The sequence below is a fragment of the Ceratotherium simum genome, chromosome 40 (genome assembly GCF_057802395.1).
Source record: "Ceratotherium simum simum isolate JZ-2026a chromosome 40, ASM5780239v1, whole genome shotgun sequence".
NCBI lineage: Eukaryota > Metazoa > Chordata > Mammalia > Perissodactyla > Rhinocerotidae > Ceratotherium > Ceratotherium simum.
The window spans coordinates 7,715,336-7,739,354 of NC_141939.1; the positions used below are offsets into that span (position 1 = coordinate 7,715,336).

The 24,019-nt window shown below is 44.3% G+C and overlaps 1 protein-coding gene across 1 annotated transcript in view; it reads left to right on the forward strand.

Moving 5' to 3' along the window:
• NPAS2 (neuronal PAS domain protein 2) overlaps positions 1-24,019 on the forward strand; it is a 160,161-nt gene that overhangs the window by 87,671 nt on the left and 48,471 nt on the right. Inside the window, exons 3-5 of the mRNA XM_087426230.1 lie at positions 8,496-8,644; positions 15,335-15,426; positions 19,829-19,918. Of these exons, the coding sequence (XP_087282356.1) occupies positions 8,496-8,644; positions 15,335-15,426; positions 19,829-19,918 (331 nt within the window). The remainder of the gene's footprint in view (positions 1-8,495; positions 8,645-15,334; positions 15,427-19,828; positions 19,919-24,019) is intronic.

Genomic DNA, 24,019 nt, shown 5'->3' on the forward strand with positions numbered 1-24,019 from the left:
TCAATATTCAAAAACCAATCATTTGTAATCCACCAAGTTAGCAAGCTAAAGAAGAAAAACCAAAACCACATGATCACATTAATTGATGCAGAAAAGAATTTGACAAAATTCAACTTCTATGATGTAAACTCTCAGCAAACTAGGAATAGGAGGGAATTTCCTTAACCGGATAGAGGCCATTTACATAAAACCTAAAGCTGATATACTTAATGGTGAAAAACTGAATGTTTTCCTCCTGAGACGGCAACAAGACAAAGATATGTGTTCTCATCACTTCTGTTCAACATCATACTGCAAGTCCTAGCCAGAGCAATAAGACAATAAGAGAAATAAAAGGAATATTGATTGGAAAAAAAGAAATAATACTTCCCTTATTCACAGATGACATGACTGTATATATAGAACATCCTGAAAGACTTACCAAAAACAAACAAACAAAAAACTCCAGTAACTAATAAGTGAATTTAGCAAGGTCACAGGATACAAGGTCAACACACACAAATCAATCATCTTTCTGTAGGCTAGCAATGAACTATTAAAAACCAATATCAAAAACACAATACCACGGGGGCCAGCCTGGTGGCATAGTGGTTAAGTTCGCATACCCCGCTTCGGCAGCCCAGGGTTCGTGGGTTGGGATCCTGGGCACGGACCTACCCACCGCTCATCAGGCCATGCTGTGGTGGCGTCCCACGTATAAAATAGAGGAAGATTGGCACAGATATTAGCTCAGGGCCAATCTTCCTAACCAAAAAAAAAGAAAAAACCATTTACAGTGAATCCAAAAGAATGAAATACTTAAGTATAAATCTATTAAGACAGATATAGGATATTTATGTGAAAACTGCAAAATGCTCATTACAGAAATCAAGGAAGACCTAAATAAATGGAGAGATATATCATGTTTATGATTGGAAGACTCAACAGAGTAAAGATATCAATTTTCCCCAAATTAGTCCATAGATTTAAAGCAATTTCAATCAAAATCCCAGCAGAACTCTTTGTAGATATAGACAAGTTGATCGTAAAATGTAATGGAAAGGCAGAGAAATTAGAATAGCCAAAATAATTTTGAAAAATAAGAATAAATTTAGAGGAATCACATTATCCAATTTTAAGAGTTACGATAAAGCTACAGTAATCAAGACAGTGTCATATTGGTGGAAGGATAAACCACAGATCAATGGAACAGAATAGAGACTAGAGAACCCAGAAATCGACCCACATAAATATGACTGATTGATTTTTTACAAAGGTGCAAAGGTAATTTAATGTAGAAATGTCTTTTTAAAAAATGGATTTAGAACAATTGGACAATCATATGCAAACAAATAAAATTCAACCTAACCCTTACATAGTATAAAAATAATGAACTCAAAATGGGTCATAAATCTAAATGTAAAATGTGTAAAACTCTGAGGAGAAAATCTTCGTAGCCTGAGGTTAGGTAAAGGGTTCCTAGACCTGACACCGAAAGCACAATCCTAAAAGCAAAAATTTGTTAACTTGGACTTCATCAAAATTAAACCCTTTTACCCTGTGAAAAACAACATTAAAAGAAAGAAAAGGTGGGGCCGGCCCTGTGGCTTAGCGGTTAAGTGAGCACACTCCGCTACTGGCGGCCCGGGTTCAGATCCTGGGCGCGCACCGACGCACCACTTCTCTGGCCATGCTGAGGCCGCATCCCACATACAGCAACTAGAAGGATGTGCAACTATGACATACAACTATCTACTGGGGCTTTAGGGGAAAAAAAAAAAAAAGGAGGAGGATTGGCAATAGATGTTAGCTCAGCGCCAGTCTTCCTCAGCAAAAAGAGGAGGATTAGCATGGATGTTAGCTCAGGGCTGATCTTCCTTACCAAAAAAAAAAGAAAAGGCCAGCTGAGAGAAAATATTGACAAATCACATGTCTGACAAAAGACATATCAGAATATATAAAGAACTCTCAAAACTCAACAGTAAGAAAATAAAAATCCCAATTTAAAAATGGGCAAAAAGACATAATGAATGCTTCACCAAAGAACATGTACAGATGGCCAAAAAGTACAGGAAAAGATGTTCAACATCATTAGCCCATTAGAGAAATGCAAATAAAAGCCCCAACACTGCGCATCTCTTAGATTAGCTAAAATAAAAAGCATTGACAATACTAACTCCCCTCAAGGATGTGGAACATCTGATCTCTCATACATTGCTGGTGAGAAAATAAAGTGGTACAGCCACCCTGAAAAACAGTTTGGCAGTTTCTTATAAAGTTAAACATAGACTTTCCATGTGACCCAGCCATCCTACACCCAGGTTACTTACTTCAGAGAGCTGAAAACTTATGTTCACACAAAAACCTGCTCACAAATGTTTACAGCAGCTCTATTCATAATCCCCGAAAACGGGAGACAACCCGAATTTCCTTCAGCAGGTGAATGGATAAACCAGCTGTGGAACCTCCATCCAGTAGAACACTATTCTGCAATGAGAAGGGGCAAGGTACTGAGAGAGCGGCAACCTGGATGAACCTCAGAGGCGTTCTGCTGGGTAGAAGGAGCCAGGCTCAAAAGGTTACATGCCGTGTGATTGTATTTATATGACATTCGCCAAAAGAGAGCACCAGTGATAGAGAACAGAACAGGGGTTGCCAGGGGTTACAGGTTGGGGAGGATGAAGAACAGAATAGGAGGATGAATACAGGTATGGGGAAGGAACGGTTGTCTCTTGATTGTGATGGTGGTTACATGCATTTATACACGTGTTAAAATTTATAGAACTATGCCCAAAATAAGTCGTTTACTGTATGTTAATTTCAAGAGTAAAAATTTTTTAAGGTATATATCATCAGCATTACTTTTTCTAGACAGATGCAATTAGGATGAGACTCCTTCGCCTCTGACCCCCGCGCTCTCCCCTGCGGCTCCTCACGGGGTTCTGTTAGTGCTGACTGGGGAGCAGAGCCCCTAGCCACACAGTTGCTGACCATCCTCGCCTCTCCTTCCTGTCTCTGCTGACTCCCCCTAAGTTGGGTCCCTCTCCCCCTTCTCCTGATGTCCTAACCTGTTTCCCTTCCCCAGACAGTCCATCAGCAGCTGTCCCAGACTCCGAAGCTGAGACCAGCTGGTCTGGTCTGGCATTAAGACGCTGTGGCTGGGCTAGCTCTTCTTGTCCACTCCCCTCTCACTTTACTCTCCCATGTGTGCCATCTCTCCTGTCCAGCTCCACCACTCAGCTCTTCCTTGGACTATCCTCCCCACCAACTGCCCATCCACCCCTCAAGGCCACCTCACATGAGGCCCCTCCCTGACCGCCTCGCATGGCCGATCATCCTTTGTGACCTCCCTAGGCCGTTTGTTTAAACGTCTCACCTAGCTCGTGTCACACTGCACCTCGTGTAAAAGCTCTTGATTGTGTGAATTCCATCTCTTCCTCTAGACTCTAAGCTTCTTTGAGTTGGGCACCAAGACATGGTCATTTTTGCCTCCTCCATATTACTTGACGGAGTACCTTGTACACAGAAGGTGCTAATCAAAGGATGTAGAAAGAATAGCAAAGGCTATCTTTCCTGTTTCTAATTGCTATGTCTGGGGACCCCTCAAGTCAGTCGTGTAAGAAGGCCCTGCACGGGGACCTGAAAGTTGACCTGACCCTCTTTTCCCTGGAGGTCTGTCCATATTGCACTCAATAAAGGGATCCTCAAGTTCTACCCTGGGGGGCACTTGTGGCCTGGATCCCCACAATGTCTGTCCAATTAGACTAGATTGTGCTGGGGTAACAAACAACCTCCAAATGTCAGTAAATCTTACATGTTCTAGCAAAGAACATCCTCATTCAGGGACCTGGGCTGAGAGAGACTTCACCTCTCTCATTTTTGCCAAAGGTAGGAAAAAGGAATGTGGCAGATTCTACACTGATTCTCCATGCTTGTACCTGGAACAGACACGTGCCATTTTTGCCTGCATTTCCTTGGCCAAGGCAAGTCATATGGCCACGCCTAAGTTCTAGGGGCAGGGAAATGCAACCCTAATCTGTCTAGAAGGAAACCAAAAATATTTGGTGAGCAGCAGTCACAACAACCACAGACGAGCATGGCAGTGGGAAGGGCTGCTCCTCCTAGGAGCTGGAGCTGAGGTCAAAATCTTCCCTTGATTTTCTGCAGTGGCCTTCCCAGAACACAAACACTGTCATCCTGTTAGCATACAGTGCCGTGTTTCTGCAGAGCGTGTTTAGTTTCTGTGCTAAGTCACTCTCAGTTCGGTGCTCCCAGAACACTGGTGCGTAGCTCCGTAACAGATGGCATCATGATGGTTTTGGAGGGAGCTGTAGAAGGAGGTAGGAGAGTGCAGTGATTCACGGCATGGGCACCTGAGCCAGCATGCTCCATCACTTCCTAGTCGTGTGATGTCTCAGTACCTCAGCTTCTTCACCTGTGAAATGGGAATCATAACAGTGCCCCTCCCTTAAAGGGTCGTTGAGAGGATTAAAGGAATTAATATATGTAAAGCACTCAAAATAGCGCCAGTTAACATAGTAAGTGCCCAGCAGATGTTATCTATGTAACCAGATGTCCCATGAGGGAGACCAGAAAAGATAACCTGGGGCTCTTTGAGTCCTGCATTCAAAATGAAAGGGTGAGGCTTGTATCAATGTATATTTAAAACACACACACACACACACACACACACCCCTTCTCTTGCTTCCAGCCTTCCTCTCTCTCTTTCTTTTTCTCTAAAACTCGATAAGAAGACAAACAATCCAATTGAAAAATGGGCAGAAGGTTTGAACAGCCGCTCCACAGAAGAAGATGTATGAAAGGGCGTTAAGTATGTGAAAAGATGTTCAACGTCACTAGTCATCAGAAAAGATGCAAATTAAAACCACAATGAGATAACACTACAATGGCTAACATGAGAAAAGACTGACAATACCAAGTGTTGGCAAGGAGGTGGAGTACCCGGAACTCTCATAAGTTGCTGGTGGAAATGCAAACACAGTACAGCCACTTCGTGTAACAGGATGGCAGTATCTTATAATGTTAAACATACATTTATCATATGACCCAGCAAATTCATGCTGATGTATTTACCCAAGAGAAATGGATGCCTGGTCTACACATGGACATGAATGTTCAGAACAGCCTTATTCTTAATACCCCCAAACTGGAAACAACTCAAATGTTGTGGCATAGTCATACAATGGAACACTAGTTGACAGTCAAAAGGGATGAAATATTAATATATGCAACAACATGGATGAATCTCAAAAACTTTATGCTAAATGAAAATCAAAGACTATATACTATCTGATTCCATTTATGTGAAATTCTAAAAAAGGCAAAACCAATTGACTGAAACTTAGAAAACTAATTTTCTATGGCTGTCGTCTAGGAGAGATCAACCACAGAGATGCAGGAGAAAACCTTTTAAGATGAGGGATGTTTTATATTTGGGTTTTGGTGGTGGTTACAAGTTACCAGAATTCATCAAACTATACATTTAAAGTAGGTGAATTTTATTGAATGTAAATAATGCCTTAAAAGAAAAAACAAACTCAAAGGCTGATTGTTTAAGTGCCTTTCAACTTGTCCCAACACCTTATGTGTGGTGGTCTCGGGGCCTGGCGAGCAGACCTCCTTATTGGCCATAAGGTCATTCGAGCCTCGTTTTCTTCCTCTTGCCTCAGAGTTGCAGACCCAGCTGACGTTGACCGATCTCCAGTGGGCACCACAGTGTGTCCCAGGCAGAGGCTGATGGAAACAAGCTTGTGTTTCTGTCACTAATGATATAAGCCTTCATCGTGTTCTCTGCCAGGCCATGTTCGTTGTCATTACACCCATTGAAGAGGAGAACAGAGTAATAACAAGCTGGGTGTTATCTGCTCACAAATAATTTATAATGGGCAAACTAGGGCAGGAACAGAGCTTTTTTTGGCTAAGGAGGTTGCATGTCACTCTTTAAAATCTAGGCCAAAAAATTATTTATAATGCATAGACAGTCACTCAGAAAGTTAAAAGGTTCCTTTCTTCTCTCCCGTGTGTTTGAACACTATGTTTTTCACCTGGTCTAGCAAAAAGCACCCCCCCCCCCCGCCCCGAGCGTCTTACTGCTACACCTGCAGCCAGCCTGTGATTGTGAGAGAGCACATGTGAAGATAGTTCCTCGACGAGAAAGGAGGCCTTTGTAGAAACCTCTAAAGGATTCCAGGTCCTTCCAAACATCCAAGAAGGATGGAAATGAGGGAAAAGTCAGGAAAGGGAAGAGACCCTTAGGTAAGGGTAGTGACCATGCACTTAGGTGAGCTTTGAGGAACTGCCTCAGATATTATCAGGAAACAGCCCAAACTGAGAGAGAATCAGCAAAATGTGGCTTGTAAATGGGTGTGTGGAAATAAAGACAGGTTGTGTGTAATGAGGCAAAGGCAAACAGAGTGGTTGTGGCCATCACGGCATCTAGGAAAGGACATTTGGGATGTGTCGCTATGCTTCCAAGGGCTCTTTGGGGAAGCAGAATCTTTATTGATACGGATACCTGTAGACATTGATACCTACCCCAAGAGAGGTAAATCCCTCTGATGGGAACTCGCTGACTTGTCACAAGCCACCAGTACCCTGCCTGAGGGCACATTGCCCAGGGGCCTCCTGATGAGTGATAGCTCCCCCAGGAACCTTGTTCCCAGGCCCCAGGCTGCCTGGATCAGCAGGCAGACCACGTTTGATGAGCCCTGCAGCTGTGGCCCCTGCTTTCTCTCAGCTGACTTTCTAGAACAAGTCCATCCTGGGTGGATTTGGGAGAGGTGGGTCAGCTTTCCCAGCCTTGGACCGCCTTTGAATAAGCTGACTATTGATGAGGGGCTGGTCCTGTGGAGCTGAGAGCCAGCCCTGGGACTGGGGTGTCATTGAGGACCAAGGCCTCTGGAGCGGTGCTGCTTCCCAGGCATCCTCAGGGCACAGGCGGGCTTTCTATGACGTGTTTGGTTGGTGTCTACTAGAGTGGCCCCTGTAGCCATGATTTCCTATTCAAGTTCCCAGGGTCCTAGGCTTCCTCAGAAGTGCCTCGGTGGCTTGAAGGAGATCCCCTCCCGTCAAACTAAGCAGCTCCACTTTGATTTCTTTATAGGTGTCCAGTGTAGTGTGTCATTTTTCTTAGCAGCCTTAATTTTTTTAGAGCAATTTTAGGTTCACAATAAAACTGAATGGAAGGTACAGAGATTTCCCATATATACCCATCCCTACATATGCACAACCTCCCCTATTATCAACATCCCCACCAGAGTGGTACATTTGCTACAATTGATGAACCTGCATTGACTCATCATAATCATCCAAAGTCCACAGTTTACATTAGGCGTCACTCTTGGTGTTGTGCTTTCTACAGATTTGGATAAATGTATAATGACACGTATCCATCATTATCGTATCATACAGAGTAGTTTCACTGCCCTGAAAATCCTCTGCTCCACCTGTTCATCTCTCCTTCCTTCTTAACCCCTGGAAACCACTGATCTTTTTACCGTCTCCATAGTTTTGCCTTTTCCAGAATGTCAAATATTTGGAATCATGCAGTATGTAGCCTTTCAGATTGGCTTCTTTCACTTAGTAATATGCATTTAAGTTCCTCCACGTCATTTTTTGTGTGTGTGAGGAAGATCAGCCCTGAGCTAACATCTGCCAATCCTCCTCTTTTTGCTGAGGAAGACTGGCCCCGGGCTAACATCCGTGCCCATCTTCCTCTACTTTATATGGGACGCCCCCACAGCATGGCCTGACAAGCGGTGCGTCGGTCTGCGCCCGGGATCTGAACCGGCGAACCCTGGGCCGCTGCAGCGGAGCGCACGCAGTTAACCACTTGCGCCAGCGCGCCGGCCCCCCTCCATGTCATTTTTGAAAGGGTTTGGCTGCTCTTAGCAGCTTGACAGCCATGTGTGGTCCCCGTCATACAATGGCCAGGAGTCGGGCATGGCTTACAGACGGTTTCTTGTGAGGTGTGCCTTGTCTCCTCAACAGGACAATGAGCTCTGGGGTGGTGGCCAGGACATATGCCCTGGGTGGCACTGGCTCTCTGCTGGACGCTGGGTACACCTGGCTACCCCTCATGACTTGGAGCCCACGGCCAGGTGCCCTGGGTTGGAGTGGACGTGGTTTAAGCCTAAGGAAGGGCTGTCAGAGCGAACTCCTCTGGGCTGCAGCCGTCCTGTCGTTTGCTCCCTGAAGGTTAAAGCCCTCTGAAGTCAGAGAGAGCAGCATCTGGCGACGGGGCTAATCTGTGTAAGCTTTTGCATCTGAGTCAGAACTTACTTATTAATACTGTCTCTCTTTGAGGCCAAGAGTCTAGCAAAACATTTTTCTGTCCCCATTACTCAGCTCTGAAATGTGGCAAATGTTAGTTTCCCTGAAAGAGTTTTGATAAGTGATCACAACAGAACACACTCTGATAGAAAAGTACTTCCATTTCATAATAAAGCGTATATGAGGTGGAATGTTCCAGTAACCTGTGCGTTTTGTGTTTACAGAGCTTCTCGAAACAAGTCTGAGAAGAAGCGTAGGGACCAGTTCAATGTTCTCATCAAAGAGCTTAGCTCCATGCTCCCTGGCAACACGCGGAAAATGGACAAAACCACCGTGCTGGAAAAGGTCATCGGATTTTTGCAGAAACACAATGGTAAAGGTTACGCTTCTGTCCCTTTTTATTCTGTTGCTGCCCTTTCCATTTGGCGCTGATGTCATCAAGCTGGTCGTCCTGCTTGGTTCTCTCTCCCCAGCAGAGCCCGACCTCCTCGGTCATAGGCTTCCTCTTTTGAAGGCACTCCGCCCTCTGGGATAGCTCCATCTCCGGCAGGTTTGGGACAGAACACTCGCCTCCCAAACTGCTCTCTTAGCCAGAGGAGAGAATCCAGAGCATCTTCCCAGGTAGCACCCAGCCCGAGTGGAGTGATGTTAACAGTGGGAGCGTTTGATTAAAAATGTCTAGAGCAAGCATTTCTCATTCAGCCCTGAAGAAACGCAATGCCCAAGTATTCATTGTCCACTGAATCAGACTGTACTTGTTTCTTGAACCCTCTCTGCCACTGCCCCTAAGCTCTTTGGCCTTCTGAGTTACACTGTGAAAAAAATAAATTGAAATTCATTAACTTACTTAATGTCAAATCCATTTTTTATTGAGATATAACTCACATACCATAAAATGCACCATTTTAAAGTTTATAGTGCAGTGGTTTTTAGTATATTCACAAAGTTGTGCAACTATCTAATTTTATCATCCCAAAAAGAAAGCCTGTGCCCATTAGCAGTCACTTCCCATTTCCCCTTCCCTCCAGATCCTGGCAACCACTAATCTACTTTCTGTCTCTATAGATTTGCCTATTCTGGGCATTTCATATAAATGGAATCATACAGTATGTGGTCTTTTGATTCTGGCTTCTTTCACTTAGCATCCGTATTTTAGCGAGTATCTGTATTTCATTCCATTTTATGGCCAAATAATATTCTATTGTATGGATATTCCACATTCCATTTATCTCTTTATCAGTTAACAGATACTGGGCTGTTTCCATGTTTTGGCTGTTAAAAATAACGCTGCTATAAACATTCATGTACAAATTTTTGAGTAGATCTATGTTTTCAGTTCTCTTGGGTATATACCTCGGAGTGGAATTGCTGGGTCAAACGGTAACTCAGTGTTTAACTGTTTGAGGCACTGCCAAACTGTTTTCCGCAGTGGCTGCACCATTTTACATTCCCAGGAGCAATGTATGAGGGTTCCAGTTTTTCCACATCCTCACCAACATTTGTTATTGTCTGGTTGTGTGTGTGTGCATGTATGTGTATTTATTATAGCCTTCCTAGTGGGTGTGAAGTGGTATCTCATTGTGGTTTTGATTTGCATTTCCCTAATGACTAATGATGTTGACCTTTTAATGATCGCTTCATGTACTTTTTGGCCATTTGCATTTCTTCTTTAGAGAAATGTCTATTCAAATCCTTTGCCGATTTTTAAATTGTGTTATTTATCTTTTTGTTGAGTTGTAACACTTCTTCATATACTCTAGATACTAGACCCTTATCAGATATATAATTTGCAAATATTTTCCCCCATCCTGTGGGTTGTCTTGTCACTTTCTTAGTGATGTCCTTTGACACACAAAACTCAAATTTGATGAAGTCCAGTTTCTCTGTTTGTTGTTGTTGCTTGCTTGTGCTTTAGGTATCATATCTAAGAAACCATTGTCTAATCTAGGGTCATGAAGATTTACATCTGTGTTTTCTTCTAAGAGTTTTATAGTTTTAAGCTAAAAATTAAGCATTTAGATCTAAGCTATACGTTGAGCATTTAGCTATTCAATACATTTTGAGTTAATTTTTGTATATAGAGTGAGGTAGGGAGTTGAAATTCATCCTTCTGCATGTGGATATCCAGTTATACCAGCACTCCATTCTTTTTCTTAACTTTTTAATACTTTATAAAAGTATAACACACATACAGAAAACACACAGATCATAACTGTACGATTGAATTGGTTATCAGAAAATAAACAGCCAGGAAACTAACACCCAGGTCAAAAAATAGAAGCTTCCCCAGTAGATGCCACTTCCTATCTACTTCTGCCTTCCTCAAAGGTAATCTCTATTCTGACTTCTAATACCGGAGATGGTCTTACCTGTTGGGACCTTGTTCAGATGGAAGCGTACATTATAAACATGATGTCTGTGTGATTAATCTGTGTTCTTCCAGTGGTGTGGCTAGTTCTTTTTCCTTGGTATATAGTATTCCACTATATGACTTTACCACTTGAATCCATCCTTGAACTTATGTCTTTTTCAAATCATCCTCTCTCCGTTTTACTCTTCTTCAAACTCTTTTCTCTCTTAACACTGATCACGCTGCCCTGCCACTCACCTATGGATGGTACAAAAAAATTGGAGAAGAGTTAAGAGGGTTCAGGAGCTATTAACAAGCAAGAAGAACAGAATTCTGTATTCCTTAACCATGACACCCAACATAATAAAGTCAGAAGTGTCAGATTATTGAGGAGATAATTACAGTTCTTCTGTGCTTATAGTGAGGCTTCTCTTTCACTGAACATTTTTCTAGACAAGATGATTTCATGGAAGAGGGCAGGGCTGGGATGTTAGAAAGTTTCATTATACTTGTTATTCTTTTATTATTTCTTTAATAATTGTATGTACCTATTAAAAATGTGACAGTAATGATGTATCCTCCTTTTTTTCCCCCAAAGCTGCCCAAGGGAGAGTAAAGAATATGTTAATTGCTTTTGTTAAAAGTCAGGGAAGAACAATCAAGCAGGATTGGAATAAAGTGTTGCAGCAATATTCAATTGCCCCAATAATTTAATCAGAATGGTTACGTTTCCTAAATAATGATTTAGCCAAGTGAAATAGCAGGTTGGTTTGATTACTAAGATATTTTGTGCAAATTACTCAAACTAGGTCACTGCCACTGAGCAGCAGGACAGCTGTTAAATAGGACAGCTGGGATCAAGTTCGTCAGTGTGACATTTATGCTGGGCTCCGTCCGCTGTGGAATTACAGAATCGTCCAATCTGGGACCTGGAAAGGATCAGTCAGTGGAAATGCAGCCTCCTAACACCCAGAGTGCCTGTCTCTGTCTTTTTCATGTGACTAAGGCCTGCTCCACACAGCCCGCTTCAATGCAACCAGGACCATTCCAGGATCTCACTCATCCTTATTCCATATTCAAAAGATTCCATATTCAAAAGAAAACAGAAGATCCATGGAAGATTTTGTGTAGAAATGTAATGATTGGACCAAAATTTGGATTAAATCAAAAAACAAAAACAAGCAATAACTTTACTTATAATCCAAATGGACATGAACTCCACAAGCATCTGCAACAGGATAGAAAATAACGTGGTCACCATTTGTTCAGGGCTCACCATGAGCCAGGCAGGCATTGTTCTCAGGGTTCTATGTATAGTACCTCATCTGAGCTTCACAGCAGCCCTTTGAGTTAGTGCCATTTCACAGGTGAGGCAACTGAGGCAGAGATGTTAGGCCACTCACCCAAGTCAGATAGCCAGAAAAGTATATGGTATTTTAATTGGTATATAGTATTCCGTTATATGAATACCAGGCAGTCTGTCTCCAGAGTCTGGTGTTTAACACTACACCATACTGCTTCCCCACAAGAGGTGATTTATGGGACTCTTGTAGATATTGATATCCTAGCTGCCCTATAGCTGTTCATTAGTGTGGCCATTTAGACTACTGGTTTTCACCCTTGGCTGCCCATTAGAATTGCCCGAGGAGCTTTTAAAACTGCATATAACTGGGTGACACCTCACAGATGAATACATCAGAATTTCTAGGGGTAGAACCCCAGTGGTGAGCTGGAGTGGGATCATACCAGCTGGCGAAAAATGACTTAAATTTTCAGGAGTTTTGCAAGCCAGTTGACATCAAGTTGACAGCTTAAAATCAGCTACCATGGGAGTATTTATACCACAGAGGTGGGCAAACACGACAAATCAGGGCTTTCTTTTGTCAAGATGGAGAGCCTTTTACCAGCACACCACTGGGTAAGGCCCAAGCATCCATATTTTTAAAGCCCCCCAGGTTTTTCCAATGTGCAGCCACGGTTAAGAACTGTGGGTTTAGATGTGCTTTCTGCCTTCATGATAAAGGGAGGCCACATGAGAAGTAAGAAAAGATGATTAGGTCCAGGTAGTCGTTGTAATTATTGAGCTCTTTCCTCAAATCTTTCAGTTTTCTCAGCTTGGGAGATAAACCTTGATCCTGAAATGTATACTTATTCTCTTTGAAGTGATCCAAATCAAAATGAGAATCTGCCATTTGTAGAGAAGTTTTGTGTTATCAGTATCTATTATGAGAGAGAAACCCCTAAATTATGTAAATGGCAAAGTATATTGAACATCCTTATCCACATCCATCTAAATGTCACTTCTACAGGGCCAGGCTGACCTGCACACTTTCCTCTTCCTGTGTGTGAGTCTCCAGCTGATTTAATGTAATTTTATCTCGACATCAAATCCTACTCTTCATTCACGCTCCTTCAATTTTTCTGCCCTAGTAGATGGGGGGTGGGGCGGTGGAGAAGGCTGCAGAACAAGAGGAAATGTCTCTGTTGAATATGGTAGTATTTACCCAGCCCAGCAGAGTTTCAGCTCCATTTTCCAGGCTTTTCTCTGACTACATGTAGCCCAATGACACACTGCTCCTTGTTCACATATACGAGGAGCAACTGGGGGTAAGCACTCTAGGCCACAACTACAACTTACACTATAGTAGAATTTGGGGGTTCAGCTGTTCATTGCAATGTTTTCCTGCAAAAATTGCTCCCAGGTGGTTTTATTTCCCCTGCTATTTAGAAGCCACTCTGACCACAGCTCTTCGCTCATCCTGCCTGTCACCTGTAGCTTATGCTATTGGTCACATCAAATGCCAGTGGAGGCATGATTATAACACTGAATTTTATTTCCCTGTTTAACACGTTTTTGCCTGCTTTGAGAGGTTTTATCTAACATATGTTTTAATGTGCTATGAGGTGAGCCTTAACTTCCAATGACGATAATCAGATTGTTGAAATACAAAGTGAATGAAATGGCTGCTTTCGGTATTATTATGCTGTTGTTTTGAAAGTGTCCAGTCATACCGGATGACCTGAAAGTTACTTATGTAGAAGAAAGAGGTCTTTCATTTTCCTTTACCCTTAAGTTGAATGGTCCTCTATCTAAATCAAATTTGGACTACTGGAAGGACTCTTCTGGACAATTAATCTACAGTTTGACCCTAATGGTCAAAAGAATTTTACAGATGAGTTTATGGGTTGGGAAAAGGGGGAGGACTTTTATGGGGTTAATTTAGCAGCATATCCTTGGTCCATCTCTTTTCTAAGTGGTCCAACTGCGGCCACCCTTTGTGTGAGGAACTGGAAGTTTCACCCTTCTTCCTTGCCTCGGCTGGCACCCCAGAAGGAACACTGGCCCGGACTTGTGTGTAGTGCCCTGCCTTGGCTTCCCCAGATGCATTTCACCATGTGCAGCCTCTGGCCACAGTGACAGCAGCAACTTGTTCTTTCTGAAATCTCAAGGCAGAAACCATCCCGGGAGAGCCAAGCACTGCAGGGAACATTGGGTGATTGAACAAGTGAAGGTTTACACAGTCACGTGTGTAGCTCAGCCCTTCACATCATCTTCATTCACGAGTAACCTCTGAATTCATTCCAATTCATTCACTCCAACGGCAGAATGCATTCTCCACGCTCCACGTAAGAGAGATTGCCCTCAGCACAGGGTGGAAGGAGGAAGCCTTTCGGTGTTTCTCCTAGTTTAAAGTATATACATTATCTGCCTGAACAATTTGCATTTTCCAGGAGGTTGTTAAACAGGTTAGGTTTTTTCTCTGAGGTAGGAAATGAATCAGATGTACTTAGGTTTTTCTTAGCACCAAGAAAATAATCCCTAAAGAGACCTCTTACTACATAAAGTGGAGCAAAATGTTGGGTAAAGATGGAGGATAAACTTAAGGAAAAACAAACATATTCGATATAGCATTTGAGTTCTCTGTAATAATCTGATCAGAGATATTTTAGTAGTAAAACAAAATACCCTTTCAAAAATGCAAAAGAACTAGAGTATTTAAGGAGTGCTCTGGAGACCAATGACTACTGAATTTACAAACATGAATAATGTCTTCAGTAAACGTAGTCACAGAAACAAGCAAACTATAGATTAACCCAACAGAGTTTTGAGAAGAGTAAATTTTGGCTTTAAAAGCAACTAAGTAACACGTATTTGTATAGCACATTATACTTCAGTACCTGGAAATGCTGAAAACCACATTACATTCTGCATAGACACAGTAGGTTATTTACCACCAGCCTAAGATGTTTCTGGAATTTTGAAAATCCCAGATCTCTAAAGTGTTTTGCTTCGCCTCAACCATGCAGCAGCAGTTTAAGAACAAGTCTCACCATCCCAGGCTTCGTTCCTGTTCCTTCGTTGTTCCTTGAGAGGTGGCAGCCACTGCACTCCAGCCGCTGAGGTTGGGCTGTGTCATGTAGAAATCCAAGGGCGTGGTGCCACCTGCTAATAGCAGGCACCACACCCGTGCAGAGGGTCGGGTACACTCCTCCCCGAAGCCTCATTAAAGGATGTGAAAAAACATCAAGAGGTGTTTTTAAGCCCATTACATGCAAAGTTCACAGTCCTTGGAAATCAGGGTAACGTATCTGCTTATATTGGCTTCTTTAATTAAACTACACAGAGGTTTACACAGAATTACATGTGCTTCATTTGTTCATTCCAATTTCTAGGTGCCTTTGAATATAACAGCTTATTTTTGTTTCTTTTAGAAGTCTCAGCGCAAACGGAAATCTGTGACATTCAGCAGGACTGGAAGCCTTCATTCCTCAGTAACGAAGAATTCACCCAGCTGATGTTAGAGGTGAAATGCACTTTCAAATTAGCTTAATGGGCTGCAAATCACAGGGTGGCTGCTTGTTCCAGATAAGACCTGTGCCCAAAGTAAACAACTGTTCTTGACCCTGGAAAGAGGTCTTGAAACAGATCCCCTTTTGAAGCTCTGCATGCTGTTGCTTATGTTTTGGCTACTGAGTTGGGCGGTGTAAGCAAGGATCCCAAAACTGAATGTGAGTGCGTCCTGTAGTGGCAGTGACTGCAGGGCGGGCCCACTCATGGTCTCCCAACCAGAGGACACCTGGGGCGGGAGGGGGAGCCGGGAGGGGCCGGGGTTGGAGGTAGGTACAGCAAGGGGAAGGAGGGACAAAAGACTGCACTGTCTTTTGGCTCAGAGAGTCTCCTCTTTAGAATGCAATAATTATGTTTTTTCCCTTAGGAGAACACATGTTGAAAACAAAAGTCTTCTTTTAAAGTTAAATTTGAGCTCATATTACGTCAACGTGACATACGGGTGTCACAACCATAGGTAACCCTGTGCCTCCCCACCCAGCACACGCCATTTCTGTGCTGAGAAAGATGCTCACGTTTCTTCCTCTAGAAAGTGAGGTGCCCACGCCCTTCTGCAGGGTTGTATTTGAGGAAATCTGGCTGATCTGAGTGAGTGGTCTTCCTCAATGTCAGATGAGTGAAAACCCTCTGTACAGACAAGGAAAAGTCGACAAAAACTTCTGGCTGGGTGCTCTGACTTCTAAATTGGGGATAAGACTGGGAGTATATGGACATGACAGTGGGGAGAGAGAAAGCCCCAGACGTGGCATGTCTGGGCCCTTGAGTGAGAAGAGGAAAACTGGGACAGATGAGTTCAGCAAAAGGAAGTTAGACGCTGGCTGTGTGTCAGTGGTTCCTGGCAGGGTTTTTGGAGAGTGGCTTCTTGGGATAAATCTTTCTGTATCTCATCTTATGTGCCTATATAAGACTGATGTAAACTTTAATTTACATAAATTAACTATGCAGAAAACAGAAAGTACTGCAGTAAGAAAATGCCAGAATGAAGATGTCCAAATATTATGAAATATAAACGCATTAATGAGCATTTGCATAAAATGAAAGGTACTTAAATCTACATGTGAACTATATTTAAAGAAAATACAGAACTTTTTCCAGAAGCAATGCATTTTAAGTGTATTAAATTTAGAGCAGCTTGTGAAATATACTGTTGAATTAATGCATCATTATACTACTTTGCATAAATCATTTATCTTTTAATTCTTAGGGAAAAGCAGTTAAAATGCATAACTCCATAGCGCCTAGCCTCTTTTTAAGAGCCTTTTTAAGAGCACAACCTTTTTTTTTCCCAGTGAGTTTCAAGGTATCAAAAGTGGTGGGGGTAACACGACTTTCATAAAATTAAAAATGGATAAATATTTGGGCTGCAAGGCAGGACTAAGATTCAGGAGACTGGAGTTTCTGGAAAAAGAAGATTTTAGATTGGTATGGATGTTCTTTATGCACTGTCCCCTGCTCCCAGGATAAACTCCTTGAGGCGTATCTAAAGGAAATCATGCTTGATGAGTGAACTGGACCTGAAATTAAGCCTGTACAACAAGTGGGCCTCCTGGGTGAATTGCAGCTTTGAGGAGCCTAGGAAACCCACCGACTAGTACTTTTGATTTCTCTCTGGCTGTTTTAGGCTTCTGCTGCCCTTGAGTAGACAAAGACCTGAGTGATGAGTCACTGGAACCTCTCATGTCTTCTCCCTGAGGGTCTGAGCCCTGGCGGTGGCCCCCGCGGTGGCCCCCGCAGGATGATGTTGTCATTTTCCACTACACAGCTTCTTCATAGTGTGTGTCCCATTCCAACTGCACATCCTGCCCCCTTTTCAGAGCCACTTCAGGGAACATGAGGAGTCCAGACACCGTGTCGTTGGTCACCAGGAGGTTCCCGTTTTAAGTGAGGACAGAACCCCTCAGGCCCTAGGGAACTGACCTGCTGGTGCCTTCTGGATGTGAATCTTTCCCTCTTCCCTCTTCTCTCAAAAAGGCCCCAGACCGGACTCCAAGAGGACTCACACAGATGTGGAGTCTGAAAGAACGAAAATGACTTGGTTGCAGACCAGCCAAGCTGGTGAAGTGTAAGCTGGCGAATATTGTAGCCACAGGCATTTGAACAAAAGGAGGAAAGCTTTTGTTGACCAGCCATTAGGGAGTTTGTGGTACTTCTGAATTTTATCCAGAAAAGCTACAGCGATCTTTTCTCTTAGCCCAGAGGTTGTCCCAGAGAACGCAAAAAACATCCCACCAGAATCGGGAATTGTCGGAAAGGCGGGGTTTCATTTCCCCCTGGTGTGTGGCAGGTATAAAATTGGGGCCCTTCTGGCACCTTTGGCATCCCTGAAGCTCCTGTCAGAGTCACCTTTACACTGAGAGGGGCACATCACTTTGCAATCACATTCTATTGAGTCGCTCTCAAATGCTGCCGATGGGACTTCTAAAGCAAGTGTTCTTAAAGCAGTGACTCAGTGCAGTTGATGGAAAATGCCAAGGACCTGATGAAAGTTATCTTCCATCTATAAATAACTTCAGCTTTTTAACACCCACTTGCTTTACAAATTCAAGAGGGCATAGGCTGACTGTGCAGGAAGATAATTTGTATTGCTCCTACTTTTTCCAGTATTTTAGTTTACTTTTTCCAAACAGGTTCAGCTGACATCATCACCAGTCCCCCCACCTCTTAAAAAAAATTCACCTCCAGGAGCACTGCAAATATAACTTTAAAAACAACGTAGAAAAATTCTTGAAGGAAAAAGAAATAAAAGTTACTAGGATGTACCTCTCTGTTCACCGTGACCCACACACCTAAACCAGAGTTTCTCAACCTTGGCACTATTGACATTTTGGACCCAATAATTCTTTGATGTGGGGGCGTCCTGTGCATTGTAGGATGTTTCACAGCATCCTTGGCCTGTACCCACTAGAGGCCAGCAGCACCCACCCCAGGGGCGACAATCAAAAATGTCTCCACACATTGCCAGATGTCCCCTGGGGGCCAGAATTGCCCAGAGTTGAAACCCACTGATGTAATCCAAAAGGATGAGGTCTGCTTAGAAATGTACTTCAATATATTTTTCAGTCTTAAATCCTGTAATATGTAAGTGTAAAATAATAAATGACCCTAGTGTTAATTTTCCGGGTAAAAAGAACTCTCCCATTTTGGCACGTTGCAATGGTGCCCTTCATGCACAGTTACTGGACTATTTCCCATTTCTGCTGTGGCAGTGTACTTAGCCATACCCTCCTAACTTGACAGCATTACTGCCCTTTTGGCTGTGCAGATCCTCAGTAACACCCTGGGAGGATCTAGCTGAGTGCATACAAAATGTTTCCAGAACTTTCTAAGCACATATTTCTGTTTCGTTTTTTTTTTCCCCAAAGTGGAAAACTTCCCATACTCGGGGAAGATGGTATTTGAGAGATTCAGTCAGTAAAGCAACAGTGATAGGTTTACAGTGACGGTCCACCCGAGCGTATTACTCCCACAAAGATTTGTTTTCTGGTGAGGTGGGCTTTGCTTTTCATCTCTCATCTCATCGGTGCACCGGAATAGCCAGTTGCCAGTATGGCTCCATTCTCTGCTGAATTACATAGTCTGAATTTTAGAAATCAACTTGCACTTGTGTCTTATGAAAGCATTATGAGCATCCAATAAGGCATCTAAAAACAAAACAGCAGAAGCGTCTGTGAGAAAACATTGACTGCCTAAACCTTCTCTTTTCTGCCACGAGCACTCAGAGCAGAGCATACAGTAGGCACTCAGAATCTTTTAAACGAATACATCTTTCAGACCTTCTGAAATCCTTCTGGATCTAGTGCTTCCTCCCTGGTCCTAACTTGTTACTTCTGTGGAATAACTTGAATGTTCTTTACCAACAGTTCCTTCAGGGTATTTCTCCTGTGGCAGTGAATGTAGGCAGAGGTCTACCCTGACCAACAGGCTCACTTTCTGTTTTTAATGCATCTCTTAGATCTGATATCTCTCAGTAAATGTTTACCCTGAACTCAAAGTGGTATTGGGAGTAGGAGGCGGAGACCATAACATATCACTGACATGTTGTCAGTAATTATGGTACTTCTGATCCAGCTCATTAAAACTACTTAGGTAATTTCCACGACTAAATTTTGTTTCATGATACCAATAGGTCAGATTTTTCACTGAGCCTCAAAGTGCTTTTGCCAGCGCTTTGCCTTGGCTAGACAAATTCTGCATAGGAAACCATCCTGTAAGGCAGAAGAGTGCTATGGGGTTATTCGTGGAAATACTCTAAGGTTACAAAACAAAGTCAGTGTCGTAACGTGGGGTCCTTTGCTTTGCTGGCATCCTCCTGCATAAAAGCATGACTGAGGAGTCTTCAACTGTGGCATTTTCCACAGGCATTAGATGGTTTCGTCATTGCGGTGACAACAGACGGCAGCATCCTCTACGTTTCTGACAGCATCACGCCTCTCCTTGGGCATTTACCGGTGAGTTTCCCCTCCGACGGCCTTTGCCAGTACACGCTATCATCTTTCCTCGAGACCCATTCAGATCTCAGATGGGGGGGTGCAGGTGTGTGGGGGTCTGTGTGTGAGGAGGGTGAAGGACTGCCCTCGCCCAGGCTGAGGCCAAGGTCCCGGGGCCTTCCAGAGGAAGGGCAGGGGCAGGCACGTGTCGTCCTGGAGCAAGCAAGGGGCCGTGATCTCAGCAAGGCAAGACCTGGAGCAGGGGGCGTGGGTGCAGGTTCCTAACCTTCTGTGCCCCAGAAACTGCACGGGAGCAGTGGGCCCACGCGAGAGTCGTGGCACGGTTAGCAGAGCTCAGAGTCTTTACAGAGGCCAGTAGACGTCCCGGGTCAACTGAGAGCTGACGAGGAGTGTGCAGCAGGTGGCTGGAGATGGGACGTGGTTTGGGGATCGCTAGGGACACAACTGAGGTTGCAAGTAGGTTGTAACATTTACTAGTGGTAAGGGTTCAGCAACAGGGTGATCCAAGGGAGTTGAAATACTCTGGGAAGACGTTGGACCGGGAAGGCCTTGGGGCATGAGGAGGGTTGGGCAGGCAGAGAGGAGAGGGCCAGGTCTGAGTTCCCGGGGGAACAGACAGAGGCGCGGAGGTGGGGTGGGCGAGGCATGTTCAAAGCCCCTCCTAGAAGTTCCTCCCTCCCTTCCTTCCTTCTTCCCTAGTACTTACTCCCTCCTCTCTGCATGAGTCTTACTGGCTCTGTGTAAACCTCCCCCGCACTTAGGATGAACTGACTCATGGAGCAGCTCCCGGCTGGTGGAGGCTCGCTCCACCTATGAGAGCCCCTCATAGGCGTCTGGCCAGGCGTCCATTTCCTGCCACGCCATGACCTTGAAGGACAGCTCTCCCAGGAGCATCCTGTGGGACTGATTAGGATAAAACATCCTCTCTTCTCTCTCCTGCCAATAAGCCCCCCCAAACCACCTAACCTCCACCACTCCCCGTGCCCCGCACATCATCGGTAGATGGGCAGCAGTGTCCATGATGAGGAGGGTAACAGCTTGCCCTGGTTCCTGTAGGTAGGACACCCTGGGCCAGGAAATTGCTGGAGGACCGTGGTTGCCTCTGCTTAGCCACACCTGCCGGGGAGTGGCGTGACCTTGTTCTGTGGGCAGCTCACCTCCCTTAGGGTGATGAGCCCAGCTTAGCTAATGAGCCCAGGATTCCACATCATCCTGGGTCATGCTTTTCCTCAGAAGCCACTTCCCATTCCCTCATTCCTGCAAATGATGCTGTGTGGAGATCCAAGCCTCCGTCCACATTTTTCCTTTGCCAGTCATTGTGTGTTGTTGCCCAGAAAAGCATTTTTTACTCTGCTAGGCAGATGCCTTTGCATTATGCCATAACCCGTCTCACTTTTGAGTTTCAGCCGTTTCCTGCACCATTTCCAGGGTTCTTGGAGGGGTTCTTGCTCGTCTTGATAGCCATCGGGAGCAGCTCATTCTCATTTAGCACTAAGGAGTCAAGGGTGCAGTTTCATCTTGATTGTAGTCTCAGGCTAGGAGAATAGTGATGAAGCAATGTGAGAAATACAGAAGGGACCCCCGTTAAATCAGCCACGTTCTTTGGGCTGATGTGAGGATGGCTAAGGAAAGAAGAGGAGACGGGGTGCCTCTTTGGAGGGGTTATGTTTTGTACTGAATGGACAGGATTGGGCAGCGAGAGGCACTGATTGAAAGCAGTGAACGTAGCCTCTTTAATGACCTGGGAACGAGACGCAGGAGCCAGAGCCGTTTGGGTAAACAGGATTTGCACTGTTCTGCTTTACGCTCTTGTAATTATGTGATGACCCAGTTGCCAAACGTGGCAGAGAGGACTTAGAAAGTAAGTTGGGAATTCTTCTGATTTGAAATTATGGAGTAATTTAGGATCACCTTTATAAATTATTTTCTAACTCTGGAAGGGCCAGAAATGACCCTGGCTCTAACTTAACAATGCTAGACCCACTTGAATGCTTGTTAAGTGCCTATATATAGACCCACACCCAGACACACACCGAGTCAGCCCTTACGCTCCCCAGCAGAGGTGAGCCCAGGATGGACAATCCGCAAATTTAACTTCTATTTGCATCTAGCTTGCATTGTCCAGTTTTTACCAAGACTGTCACCTTCTTCCCCCTTTTTGCTTAGCATTTAGTTGTATCCTTTGCCAGTGGGTGGACAAGGGTGATTAAGGTTGCAAACTTCCCTGGTGCCCATTAGCATACAGCTAGTTGAGCAGAGGAGCTGGTCTGGGAGTAATAGGTCCATTACCTCCACTTTACAGAGGGGGAAACCTAAGGTGGCCCAGCCAGCGAGGGGCAGAGCAGGGCCTAAACCAGGCGCAGCTGACTGCAGAGCCCAAGCTCGTCATCACTCTGCTCTGGGGTCTTTCTGATGCCAAGGATTTGGGTTGCCACCTGGGAATTCTGCTTTCAGTTTAGTTCACTTCAATCTGGACTTATTTATGACTCAGTATGAGCCCAGAACCTGTCCATAGATGATGCAGTGATTCAGATGGCCCATGTGAGATGTCTTTCCTTAAGGGTTTGCAATTTTATTGAGAGATTTCACCTGTTAAACCGTTAGAGCCAACTAGAAAAATAGCTCGCATTTATTGAGCACTTACCATGTACAGGCACCATTAAGGGTCCCTTACGTGTGTTAATATGTGTTGAGTACTTAGAACAGTGCCTGGCACAGAGCCAGGACTCTATCACATTTGATTTCCTTATCCTTATTGATCCTGACAATGACCCTATGAAGTAGGTAGTTATCCCTGTTCACAGATGAGGAAACTGAGGCACAGAGAGGTTAAGGTCCCACAGTCAGCAAATGGTGGGGCTAGGATTTGAACTCGGAATTTGGTGCTTAACCATTACTCAGAATTCTATGTAAGGCAGAGTGAAGTTGAATGTTCTCAGGGTGGGGTGGATGGTTAGGAAGGGAGAGAATGAGGAACTGAAAGGCAGTGGTCAGTCTTTGTGGAAGAGGCGGCCATTGAGGGGAGGCACAGCCAGCGGGGACACAGCGTGGGCAGGGGACAGGAGGCCATGGGCCCCAGCAGCAGTGCCCCCTGTTGGTGTCATAGGCTGGCATGCCAAGGGTTGGGTTCACTGTGTGGCCTGGGATTGAGGACCCTCAGTGACTGGGCGGCAGGGAACAGCAGCAGGAATTCCTTTCTTCTTTTGAGACCATCAACCTTAAAGTCTCTCTGTTTCCTTCCTACTCTGAGAAACTCAGACATGGCAAAAGTCACGTGATAGATTTCTGTACAGCAACTTGCTGATGAAACATCCTGGAACCTTCTTTTCCAGTTTAACAGAGAAAAGAAAGAAAAACATAGCTCAAAGCAGAAAATGATTTTAAGATAAAGTCAAAACTTTTCCGTGGTGGGGTCACCAGCACATTAACACAGGCAGTCAAAGAAGAGACATAGGCACGGCGAATGAACGTGCTGATGGAAGACCAAGGGCTAAAGGGAGCTTCTGGGACAAAAACCTTTCAGGAAACATCTAAGGGACATGAGTCATATGCCATGGACAGAATTGGGAAAGAGTATGGCTGAGCCTGAACCAAATGAGACCCAAAGTGGGCATAGTCTGTGATTCCTGTCTGGACTTTTGTTTGAGTTTTTAAAAATTTAGCTTCCTGGATTGCTTTTCTGATTTTTTAATGAATGCGATGTTTGCCTGATGAGCTGGACTCTGCTAAATTCGTGAGGCGGAAGTCCTGTGCCCAGCCCTGAGCATGTCCCTGAATGTTCATTGAACGAGGGACTGAATTCATAAATGGGGCTGCCACATCAGGAGCATTGCAGGCAGCTTGACAAGAGTGGGAAGTGCCTCAGACGTGAGAAATAAGGGCGTGGATTACACAACTTCCCCCAAAGAAAATAATCTAAGGCACAAGTAGTTATAAAGTTGGAGAAATGCACAGGCCAAAAAACACTTCATGTCGTGCTGGGTCTCCAAGTGAAAGCTCCAGCAAGAAGTGCGAGATCAAGGTGGCTTACGGGCCCACGTTCCTGGGGCAAGGGTCACAGCAGGGAGATTAGGTCACAGAAAAGGAAAGACAGAGCCCCTG